Genomic DNA, 12760 nt, shown 5'->3' with positions numbered 1-12760 from the left:
ATATTTAAGCATATAATTTTTTAATACAGGTTGAGTCTCCCTTACCCCAAATTTCAAAATGGAAAATATTCCAAAACCCAAAACTTTTCATGAGTGGCTGATATAGTGACACCTTTGCTTTATGATGGTTCACTGTACACAAGCTTTGTTTCTTTATGGTTCGATATACACAACTTTCTTTCATGTATAAAATTACCTTTATTCTGTTTAGTGTGCTTATGAAATTATTCTGTATAATGTGCATATGAAACATAAATGAATTTTGTGTTCAGACTTGGGTTGCATCTCCAAGGTATCTCAATGTATATGTAAAAATACAGGTATTCCAAACTTCTGGCCCCAAGCATTTTGGATGAGGGAGACTCAATCTGTAGTCATGCTAAAGACGTATACAATGAAGCAATATTACACTATGCAAAAAGGTTTGGCCTTAAAGTAAAAGATTATATTGAGAGTTACAAGGAAGGAATATTTATGTGCACCTGTTGTTGGGAGAAACCTATTTCTAGAACTGCCTCTCCTACAAGCTATTTTAGGATAGGATTAGGTTAAGGCAGGTGTCACAACAGACGTTAAATAATAGAGGAGCAACCCTATTAATGGAAGCACTGTGTTAATGGAAATACAAAAGAACAACCGAAACACAGGCCTGTAAGATTTAAATTGACAGGTGGATCAATATGAGCTGAAGTTTAAATTCACTACACATGTACACAGTTTAAGCTAGAACTTCAAGCTACACCAGTGCAATTTTAGGAGCTGCTTTAGTTTTGAAGAAAGAAGCTGAAGAAAGTAGATCAACATGAGTAGAAGCTTGACAGAAAATCCTATGCCATATTTTCCTGAAAGTAGGATCAACTAAATTCAGTGTGGTTCATTCCTAGCAAAATATCCATAGCATTACACACTTGTTATTTAATTTATTGCTATCTCATGCTTTCTTCAGTATATAAAAAGCCATTTATATTAAGCTAAAAAGCATGGTGATGTTTAAGCTGCTAAGACATTCCATTGCAGGCAAACAGAGTATTACACAAATTGCAATGTGAAGTATACATAAATACAGACTGCAATGATCCTGGCTATCAAATGAAACCTAGTGGGAGTGTCCCAATAAACTGCTGGTGTGGGATCATAAGTGGGAAGAAGCTGTTTTGAACAATCTGAAGTATAAGAATGAGGTTTCAATCTGATGCACACTTAACTAAATGGCCACAGAAACTGATGGAATCTATTTTTGTGTAACATTCACTATAGATCAACAAGATCCTTTTTTTCTTCACTCTGGCAACTCAATGCCATTTGTTCACTTTACTAATGTAATGCATGTGCCTTCAAGTCCCCTCTCAATTTATGGCGACATAATGAATGTCATAGGGTTTTCTTAGCCAAGGAGTATTCAAAGGTAGCATTCCATTGTCCTCTTCTGAATACAGCCTGGCAGTCTCCCAACTTCCAAGTACTAATCAGGCCTAACCCTTCTTGGTTTCCAAGATCCAAAAAAGCTGTTTGGGGTTTGGCATCTGGTGTCTTCAGGAAATCAATACAGCTACCCCACCATAAATAAGGACTTCTATTTACCTGGTTAGCAAAAAGTAAATGGCAAACAGTGGGATCATCTTTGTCCTTCACAATAGCTCGGATCAGCTGTAACATTGGGGTAATTCCTTTAAAGGAACAAAAATAGCCAGTCAATCAAACCTGATCAAGATCACAAGAAATCCCTCACAAGAAAGAAGACATAAAAGTCTCTCACATACCTGTTCCACCTGCTATCATCCCAACCTGCTTCACTCTTTTAAGAACTGGTTCAGACTTCTTGTCTGGACGAATGGCAAATACACCTGCAGGAACAAGGAAAGAAATCAGCAGGGTATGAGTGCTTGAGAATCCTTGGGTAGAGGCAGAACAGAGAGACCAATGAACTAGAGAAAACACACACACACCTACCCTAGTGTAGGAGAATATAAAAACTGGAGGAAGAACTCTCTATCCTGTAATGTATTCAGCATGACAGGAATTTAGCCCTCCCAAAGAGCCACACTGGCAATTGATGGCTGCTGATCATTATTGCTATGGATTATCTTCAGTATCACAGCAGTGATGCATCTGAGTACCAAATGCCTGGGAACATGAATGCTACTGCACTCGTGTCCTGCTTTGTGTTCCCCATGAATTACTGGATAGCCACTGCTGGAACAGAATACAGACATTTGGTCTGATCCAGCACAGCTCTTTTCATATTACCATACCATTTTAAGAAGGCGAAAAGCATAGGTATGGCACTAATAGGGAAAATGCTCATCTTGAGAGCTGCAATAACTGTTTCATCCAGTCTTTGCTGGCAGCAGAAGGCAGGAAACAGAAAGAATGGGATGCAGCTAGAATGTCTTACTAGTAACTTTTCCCCCCTTTTATTTACTTACTATAAGCTTTGCAAGAATGCAAAGAATAACTGAAAATTTTTAAATTGCAGCCATGGCTGTTTAGTTCACTACACTGGTTGCTTTTTGACTACACTGGCTGCCTTCAAATGTAATGCCACCTTGGTTTAATGTTAAAAGGATGTACTGTACAAATTAAGTATATTATGGCCAGAATCCTGTATTAGCTTATACTTACGGTAACTAAGTACTTAACTAAGTAACTTCTCCTAGCCCAACCTCTAGAAACCTGATCAAAAAATAAGTCAACTGTGCTGTGATCCTCAGCAGAATAGACCACCTTCTCCCTATGCATTGGTGTCTGGTAAAGGGGGTTGTTGGTAAATTTACAATAGTTAAATAGAGTCAAGACTGTGACAAAGTAGTGTCATTAATATGGAACAGTTATAGTTAGGTGACACAGGATTCTGGCCATGATTTGTCAACTTCTCTTCCTCCCTCCTCGACTGTGGGAGAAGATACTTTCCATCACTGTTGGTGAGCAATTCATACCTGTTCTAGAGTGGGACACTGTGGATTATTACTGTAGATCCACAATAATGGATTACTGTGGGGATAATAAATAGGGGATCACAAAATGGCAGGAAAACAAAATGCTGAGGAGAGGGAATGTTGCAGCAACAGTTGTTTAGGGTGCAGTTGCTAGGTGGAATGGAAGCAGTGTAAAGTGGTGATGTAGTGGGTCTTTGCAGGGTCTGAGCACTGATACTTTTTGATTTTTGATTAGCAGGGATGCTGAGACCATTTTGTCACCCTCCATCAGTCAGCTTCCCTTTTCCCACTGATCTTCGTTTCAATCTTCACTGTAGCTGGAGAAGAAATGGGACTTGCCCAGCAACAACACATTGTTGTGAATTACCCCTCTTATAATACAAAACATTTTGGAATCGCTTAATCCTGAATGGGAAATTAATTCCACTTAATTTACAAGAGGCCTGCTAATGGGAGAAATGAAAACTGCTAGAACTGGTTTGCTGATGTGAATTTACAGCTAATGAAAGCACTTTCTGGACCTTCCTTGGGCATGTGGGCTTATGGAGGCCACAATGCCACTACAAGGGAGAGAGGAGAAATTATGATTATTTGCTGTTGTGTATGAATATCTACTGTTCGTTATTTAAAATCCAAAGGAACTCTATGACTGTCCCCCGGTGTTTGAAATCCTGATTTCACTTCTTAAATGTTTTATTTCAATAAACCTTTGGCCTCACTGCCACAACTTAAACCATGACTGAACTGTACACTTTTCTGCTTTACATATCAGGTCACGGCTCACTGCAATGCATTCTTTTAGCACAAAATCAAAAGGTGGTGCAGTGATTAAATGCCTGTATTGCAGCCACTCACTCACAAACCACAAGGTTGTGAGTTCAATACCAGCCAGGGATCAGCATTGACCCAGCCTGGCATGATTGATTGATTGATTGATTGATTGATTGCCCGCCGGACTCAGGGCAGCCTACAACATTAAAAACAATACAGTTTAAAACATACATTCTTCTGAGGTCACTAAAATGAGTACCCAGCTTGTTGGGGGCAATTAGCTTACACATTGTAAACCACGTGGGGAGTGCTTAAGTGCACTGATAAGCGGTATAGAAATGTACATGCTATTGCTATTGCTAAATTATGACGTGGTATCTGAATTCACCCAAAGCTCTTGTGATTTCTTAGTATGATTTAGGATGTTCAGGCTGAAAATGATCAGTTTCAGTTAGGAATGTTCTGAATACACAGTTTGACCTGAATATTCAACCGAAATATTCAGATAAGCAGTGTCTGCTGTTACACAGACACACAACAAATTCAGAGCATCTGTCAGACTCCAGTAATGTTTCCAGAACACTGGTGTTACCTCCATTAAATCAAATTGTCCTGTCTCTATATATACTCTATATATACAATTTAATTTAATGGAGAAAACACCAATGTCTGGAAACACTGCTGTTTTGCAACTAACCATGTTATGTGGCATGCAGCATCAAACTAGAAAATTAGAACCAGTTTTCTAAGAGTGCCAAATCCTACACTTTCCAGTCTAAAATATGCAGAACACCTGAGGCAAAGTAGGCCTGGACACCTGCATCTTCAGCAGTTATAAAGTGAAATTCCAGCAGGTTTCAAATCGATTATCTCCACATGGCAACCTGCACTTGTCTAAAAACAAAACAACTCACTTCTGTATATCTAATCAGACACAGGTACTCTTTCTAGAGTGTTAAAAGGCTTCAAGAGTAACCCTGCCAGCTATATACAGCATTCTTTTAAAAAATGTTTAATTTTCATGTTCTCACTACTCTGCTAAAGAAAGAGAACAGAGGCTGCGTCCGCACTGTAGAAACAATACAGGTTGAGACCACTTACTGCCATGGTTCAATGCTGTGGAATTCTGGGAAATGTAGTTTGTTGTGGCACCAAAGCTCTCTGATAGAGAAGGCTAAATGTCTCACAAAACTACAATCCCCAGAATTCCATAGCACTGAGCCATGGCAATTAAAGTCATGTCAACCTGGATTATTTCTACAGTGTGGATGCAGCCATAGTCTCCTTCTGCTCAAGAGTAAATTAGACTAATTTACTCTTATTCTAGTTTACTAGTTCACTTTTTGTAAACACAAATGAGGTACTTTAGTTCTTATAAGCATATATTTATTGATAAAAAACAGTCTTACCTTTCCCCTTATAGACAAGCAATCCACTGGGTCCACGGAAATCAATAGTGTCCCCTGTCTTTAGGCTCTCTAAGTACTGTGACATTTTTCCTCCGTCAGGGAATTTTGGGTGGACACCTTTGAAATATATCTATTTAAATGAGAAAAAGATTTTTGGGAAAAAGAACAATTTTAAAGCCAAAAATCAATTTACAATTAGCAGATTTAGATTATCTAAGGGGATGGAGGTGGCAGAAACATAAGGATTAGGAACATGTCTCTCTATCTGACACATGGATTTCATAAATCCAGATCTACAGGTTTACCATGATCCCCTTGCATGTACCCGAAACATCTGTGAGGATTCTAAAAGAGACCAAATACCACACAGAGAGCTTTAAGACAATGGTTCATGTGTCTATCTGACACATGGATTTCATAAATCCAGATCTACAGGTTTACCATGATCCCCTTGCATGTACCCGAAACATCTGTGAGGATTCTAAAAGAGACCAAATACCACACAGAGAGCTTTAAGACAATGCTTCATGTGTCTATCTGACACATGGATTTCATAAATCCAGATCTACAGGTTTACCATGATCCCCTTGCATGTACCCGAAACATCTGTGAGGATTCTAAAAGAGACCAAATATCACACAGAGAGCTTTAAGAGAATGCTTCAAATTATTGTTACCACAGGGCCAGGTTGGAAAATAGTCTCCCTCCAGATGTTTTGGACTCCAATTCCATCAGCTTTGCCAATATTAAAAACACTGCAGAAGTTACAGAATGCAATTCTACTTATAGCACGCCACTAGTGTAATATCCCCTTTGTCCCTCATGGAAGAAAGTTTCCAAACACCAATCCCTATTCTCATGGCCATTTAGGGGCTAGGGAGAAGGCAAGAGGCACCAGGACAGTGTCTAGCTGATGTTCTACAGTTGGAAAAAGACAGCAGAATCACTCTTCCCGATTGCCAATGAGCATAAGTAAATGGATTGGATGGAGGCCTGGGAGGTAGTGGCTGTTCTGTTCTCCCAGTTACAGAAATATGGTGCCCAGTGCTTGGAAGCTGCATTCTGTTGTGGAGGCACTGCATGAGGAGATGCTGAATACCTCTTTCCTCAACATCCCCCAAATGAAAGACTCTGGCACAAACTTGGACTACACAAGCATATGTCACCAGCAGTATTCACCCTTAGTTCAAAATGTGCTTCCTTGGCACTGCCCTGGAGGGGATAATCCCCAAACAGGTAAAGCAGGTAGTCTTTACCTTTACAACAAGATCCACATAACCTTTGTCATCATCACTGGTGACTGGTGTGTAAGGCCTGATCACCAGATTCCCATCAATTCTTGCAGTAAGGTAAATGTGCTGTCCTAAAGGTAATGACAAAAAGGTTAACTGTTAATTAAAATGTACACACTCAAGTTTCAGACATGCATCCTTACAGTTTTTTAAAGTTACTAGATACTTCATCACCCTCTCCTAAAAGAATCAGGGGGAGTAAAATCAATAAAACATTCACAATACAAATGAAATGTTTCCACTCTCCCCTTTTTGCTTGCTTGGCTGCAATATCAATTTTAAAAGTTCTATATAAAGCAGGGAATGGGAAAATCTCCTTGGTTATGTGAAAATTCCCAAAGATGTTACTTCTAGAATTACTCCCAAGATTGATATAGCAGGAGTGGGCAAAAACTGTCCCATCCTCTGTGCACCTGCTTCTGCTTTAGATAATGCTTCAAGCTTTATTATTTCCATCCAGTTCATGAAAAAAAAATCTTCCATGATCAACCAAGTCTCACTAGTAATTCTGAAAATCTGAGGAAATAAAAGGAAGCAGGAAGTTAGGCCCCAATCATGGCCAAATGATACAGACCAGCTGTCTGCATTTGCACAAAACTCTAGGAAGTATTTAAAAACTAAAGACACTGAAACAGTAATTGTTGGATACAGCACACCAAGGTCTGTTATTATAGTTAAAACACAGCTGATGTATTTCATCCCTAGGTAGTAATTATATTCATATGCCTTTTTACAGCCTAAGGGAGCAGCGTTGAAGGGCAGGTTATGTTGTGCAGGCAATTTTTAAAGATGTGGGCACCTGAAGCAACTGTGTACACCATATTCTGTACTGCATGCAAACCAAATAATGAAACATTTATAGTGTCCGTACATGAAAAGGAAGAGGAATCAAACATCTGTGCTTTTTCTATTCCACTCAAGTCCACAACAAATATTATGTGGACCACTGCATTACAAATATTGCACGCAATCATTATATTACTGTCCTATGACTGATGCATAGCACAAATGCTTTTCATTTCATCTCTCTACCTTTGATTTCCAAATGTCCACTCTTGGCAATGCTAAGAACAACAACACCTACTTGCCTGTCCTATGCTTATTTTTGGGGCATCAAAAGAAGCATCTGCCTTCAATTACAGATTCTGTTCAGCTACCAAAACAAGAAAGAAACTGCACTGCAACCAGAGACACAGGTGGCTGTATCTGCTAAAGCATTGAACCCCCAGTAGCAATCAGCTGCATGGAGAATGGGCTGAAGGCAGGTGGCTGCAAGAGTTTGCTTTTGCCCACTCCATGAACTCTAGCCAAGCAGGAGTGGGCAGAACTCAAAAGACACAGAAACTATATTTATTTATCCTAGAATGGGATTCAAGGCAGTGAGTTTAACTAAATTTGGAAAGAAAAGACTCTTTATGATTTGCTAATTGTATAAAAAGATGAAGAAAAACATGGCTCCTTTCAGATCAGGAATATTGAGAACTAGCTGGACAATACCCCTCCTTACAGTTATTACCATTGGCTTTTATTTTGTATATTCCCTTCTTTTGTTTCCATGCCGGAATTCAAGGGATCCCACATAGGTTTCGAGGAGATCTTCCACTTAGGCACAGACTCAGATCTTATTGTGATAAGCACAGTTACTTGCTGCATACTTTCCTGCTGGCAGAACCAAGCCTTTAGGTGCAGGAATGATTTCTTTAAATCAGTTCTATTATTTGAGACCCTTTGGTCCAACCTTCCGCAAGTGATGCCAATCAGAAATCTTGGACTTTGATTCTCATAATCTCTCACCAATGCCCATGTTTGCTGGGGATGATGAGAGTTCAGATCCAAAGGGTTTGGTGTACATTGGTTTGGGGTAAGACTGCTTTTGTCAAAACACAAAAAGAATAACCACCATTATGCTGCAACTGAAACAGAAAACAAACAAATTGGACTATATAGTAAATAAATAAAATGCTTTAGGAATACAGCATTATTGTATTCAAATTAAATATACAATTTGGTGACAACAGTTTTGTTAAGTAGTTATTACCCATGAAAACATACAAAGGGTAAATTAGAATTATTCAATCTTCTCCAATAGAGATTTAGAATTTTTAGAGTTACATTTGCCTTTCAAAATCTGGCAGATGATTTCCACCACTAACATGAGGTAAGTAGCAAAATTTTCTCAATATCTCCATATCCTTGTTAAAAACAGAAAAAAACAAGCAAAACAAAACAAAAAAATAATAATGGGGGGGGGGGAAGCATTAACTAGCTATTTTTATTTTTTTAAACAGAGGTATGCTGTCTGGTAATACCTTGTGTCAAAGAACAACTTTAACCATTTTTGTTAAAGAAATGAAGCCTGATTTCCCCCTCTCCTTGAACCTCAAATCCTTTGACCAAGGGTGAAATGCAGCCATGTTTGTGGACATTCAAAGCAGGGGATGGAGTTGCAGTCTACAGAATTCTTTTTTCTGCAAACTTAAATTCAACCAAACAATTGGAACAGCCATACTCTTTCCTTCTCAGAGTCATTTGGTTAAATGCATGGTCGGTCATTAGACTCTAAAAAGGGCCCATTTCCCTCACATTAAAAAAACAACAACAACAACATACCAACAGGAAGGCCCAAAATGTGTTCTGTACTTGGCAGGGCAAAACGGAATTTTCTGGTATCATGGCTGATAGTCTGTGAAAAAACCACACAAAGAAACAGCAAAGTCATTTCTAAAGATTACATATATTCTAGTCTAACATTATTTTCTTCCATTGCACATATTTATAACTGGAATATTAACTAATTTTCAAGCAGAATCTATTTACTTAGGAAATAAACATACTTGTTCATGAAGAATGTAAATCGGCACAGATCTGCATTCTATTAAGAGAAATTTCCTCCAGGCTACCCTCTGTGAACCATTACCAGAACACAACTGAAAAGTGACAAGACTTTTGAACAGGAACCTTGATTTACAACAGTGTATATATAGTTCATAGACCAAGAACTACACATTAAAATATTGTATCACTCCATGAGTTACCGTATATACTTGTCTATAAGTCTAAAGGTTTGTGTCCAAAAATTGAGCCCAAAATCCCAGACTGACTTATTTACGGGTCGCTATGGAAATGTGACAGCAGCTCTTTCAGATTTTGCCATGCTGTGCGGAGAGGAGCAGCGATTGATTGATATTGCTGTTTGTTTAGGAGTCCATCTCCTGCCCCTGCGTCTGGCTGAAATGAAAGCTGAAATGATGAAGCAAAAAGCCTGAGTGAGAGTCTCTCTTGCCACACACACACATACACACACTGAAGGAACCTCCAAGTTTTACTCTCGACCTATCCACGAGTCATGGCAAAATCCCTAATTTTGGCCCCAAAACCTGACCTCAACTTATACATGAGGTTGACTTATAGTTGAGTACGCATGATTAAATCATTTTGGAAGGCAGGCAGTGAAGACACTATTTTATGAATTTCTTTAAGAAGAGATTAATTAACCTCTTTGCACTTCTGAGTTAATGTTCTACAAACAGGCATACATAAATTAACAACTGGAAACTTTTATTTTACTTATTTTATTTAAACCATTTATGTATCACCTCTCAGCCCACTAGGGCTTCCACTGGAAACACAATGGGAAAAAAATCAATAAATACATATACATACACTCCCTACCCCCCAAAAAACTTTGAACACATACTAAAAATTGGGAAAACAGTGCTATTGAAAAACATCATGTCTGAAAACTTCTACTGGGTCGTGTCAATCTTCCATTTGCGTTTTTGATGTGCTTTGTACAAGCTGCACATGTGAGATACCACACTGCCACAATCATCACATGCATTCATGGCCCACAGCACTTCTCAACAGAGGAAATGGCGGCTAGAGATTAGAAGCAGCTATTGTGCAGCTATTCATTCTTTGTTCCCCCATAATGGTAAGAAAAATGACAGAAAAAAATCACAGAGAAAACAAAAGAGGGTTAGGAAAATCTAGCAACTATGTCCGAAGCCATAAAGTTCAGTGAGACAGAGTGAGAGGAAGATAATATTGTGTCTGGAACTGCTCCCCGATCTTGCAAGTTGGTCTCTGAAAGCTCATGTTGTAAAAAAATATTTTAGCCATTAAAATGACACAGGACTCTTTGGTCTAATCTACATTATAGAAAAAATACAATTTGACACCTCTTGTCATGGAATTCTGGGCTTTGTAGTTTTGTGAGCTGTTTAGTCATCTCTGTCAGAGAACTCTCCTGCCAGAATAAACTACAAATCCCAGGATTTCATGCCATGCCTCCATCCCATGAAATCCTGAGATTTGTAGTTTATTCTGGCAGGAGAGTTCTCTGACAGAGATGACTAAACAGCTCACAAAACTACAAAGCCCAGAATTCCATAGCATTGAGTCATGGCATTTAAAGCAGTGTCAAATTACAGTGGACCCTTGTTATACACTGGGATTTGGTTGCAAGATCCCCCGTGTATAACAAAATCTGTGGATGCTCAAGTCCCATTAAATACTGTATAATGACATAGCAAAATGGTGCCCCTTATAAAAATGGAAAATCAAGGCTTGATATTTGAAATCTTTACTTTTTGGAACATTTTCAAACCATGGGTGCTTGAATCCGTGTACAGTATTAAAAATCCGTGTATAAGAAGGGCTGACTGGATATTGAATCTGCAGTGCAGATTAGGCTTCGGTTGGTTTTGCTGCATTAGTCTAACAAAATCAATCCCTTTGGAAACCAGACATATTTGTGTTTTTTCCCTTCACAATCATGTGGTTTAAACATGGAGGAGAAGTTAGACACAAAGCCATCCTCCTTCCCTTACATGCTGAAACTCTGTAATGCCACACACTACTTCCATAAGTGTAAATTAGTCCAAAAGCACAAACCTTTGGGGAATTCCCCTTAATAGCTGACACTGTATTGACTACAGTTCAATCTTACATTTACTTCAATGTGCTGAAATTATTACAGCCATTAGAACCACTTTCATATCTTGTGCTTATTTTAGCTATGTGCACAAATGTGAGTGGAACTAATGTATTTCTTACCTCTTTGTCTATCAGCCTTAATGCATATTTCACATCTGGATTCTCGAGGGTAATAGCAGGACGAGGCTTGGAGAACAGTTTCATGATCAAGCTGATCACAAAATATATTGGAGAAATTGCGACATTTCCCAGCTGTAACATAAAAAAAGAAGACAGACTTTAAAATCACTACCACTACTGAAAAAATGAAGAGAAACTAGTCCACCTCAGTAAACAGCTATGAGCAAAGAATTCACTAGAGTAGAAAACACCTCATTAGTAACATCCTGTTATAAATGTAACATATTTATTACAAAGACAGTGTATGTTGTTAAACATATTAATTTCTTCCTATTAAAATGGAAGCTCAGGCAGTATTACATTTGCTGACATTCACAATTAAGGAGAGTGAGGGTGAATTTGGAAGTAGCTCAGGTGATCTTTGAACTTGTTCTCATAAATATTGTCATTGATAGGCAGAAATACACATTCATAGATACAACACAAGCTCCTTATTCCTGAACAGTGAGAAATCCCAAGGGACAACTTTTTTAGTAATTTTGTAATATTTGCTCTATAAAAGTGCATGTACAGCATAAATGGGAACAAACAACAGATCTACAACCCCACTCCAGTTCCCCAATGTAACAATTCTCACTTTCTCCTTGCCTCTTAATGTCTAGTCCTATTTTTCACATACAAGCATACCTGGCCACCCACTTCACTGGTCTGTCATCTTTCCCAAACTCCAACTTACAGTCCATTCAAACACATACAGAGATTTCAAACTGCTGGATCCCATTAGCCAACCATTCTGGGCTATTTACTAGCAATTTGCTTATTAGAAAGGATGGTTGGCCAGCAGCCATGATATAAATATACAAACAATACACACATGTCTCCTTAGTTTAAAGAGAACACGTGTTTAATCTAAGCCAAAATTAGATCCAGGGATCTATTTTATTTCTTTCATTTATATTCTATCTCTTCCCCACCACATAATTCAAGGCAGAGTATGTATGATTTCTAGATGATCTCTGACTCAGGAACTGATCCAGACCTGCTCAGGTTTGTACATCACCACCCCACCTACATAACACTCAACAGCAGCAGCAATAATATTTTAGTTACAATAGTAGTTATTGTTGATTACCTTTCTATCAAGATGCTATGTAATATACAGGGAAATAATTGAACACAAAATGGAATAGAACATTCTATACATCGTACAGGTTGCGAAGTGAAAGTGAAGAGATGAGTGACAGAAATCACTACAATATGGATCAATATATACATTAGAATGGACATGCGTATC

At 38.4% G+C, this 12760-nt stretch overlaps 1 protein-coding gene across 1 annotated transcript in view; it reads right to left on the bottom strand.

The window, feature by feature from the left end:
• The window catches only part of LOC149312438 (NADH-cytochrome b5 reductase 3-like), a 29463-nt gene that overhangs the window by 5275 nt on the left and 11428 nt on the right, over positions 1–12760 (bottom strand). The window contains exons 2-7 of the mRNA XM_089524638.1: positions 11467–11598; positions 9019–9091; positions 6373–6479; positions 5117–5246; positions 1761–1844; positions 1582–1667 (exon numbers count right to left, since the gene is read on the bottom strand). Coding sequence (XP_089380764.1) covers positions 1582–1667; positions 1761–1844; positions 5117–5246; positions 6373–6479; positions 9019–9091; positions 11467–11598 — 612 coding nt within the window. The remainder of the gene's footprint in view (positions 1–1581; positions 1668–1760; positions 1845–5116; positions 5247–6372; positions 6480–9018; positions 9092–11466; positions 11599–12760) is intronic.

Source organism: Sceloporus occidentalis, unplaced genomic scaffold, assembly GCF_023333645.1.
Source record: "Sceloporus occidentalis isolate IW3139 unplaced genomic scaffold, rSceOcc1.0.p SCAF_5, whole genome shotgun sequence".
Taxonomy (NCBI): Eukaryota; Metazoa; Chordata; class Lepidosauria; order Squamata; family Phrynosomatidae; genus Sceloporus; species Sceloporus occidentalis.
The sequence above is the reverse complement of the archived record's forward strand: the minus strand, read 5'-3'. Positions and strand labels throughout refer to the sequence as shown.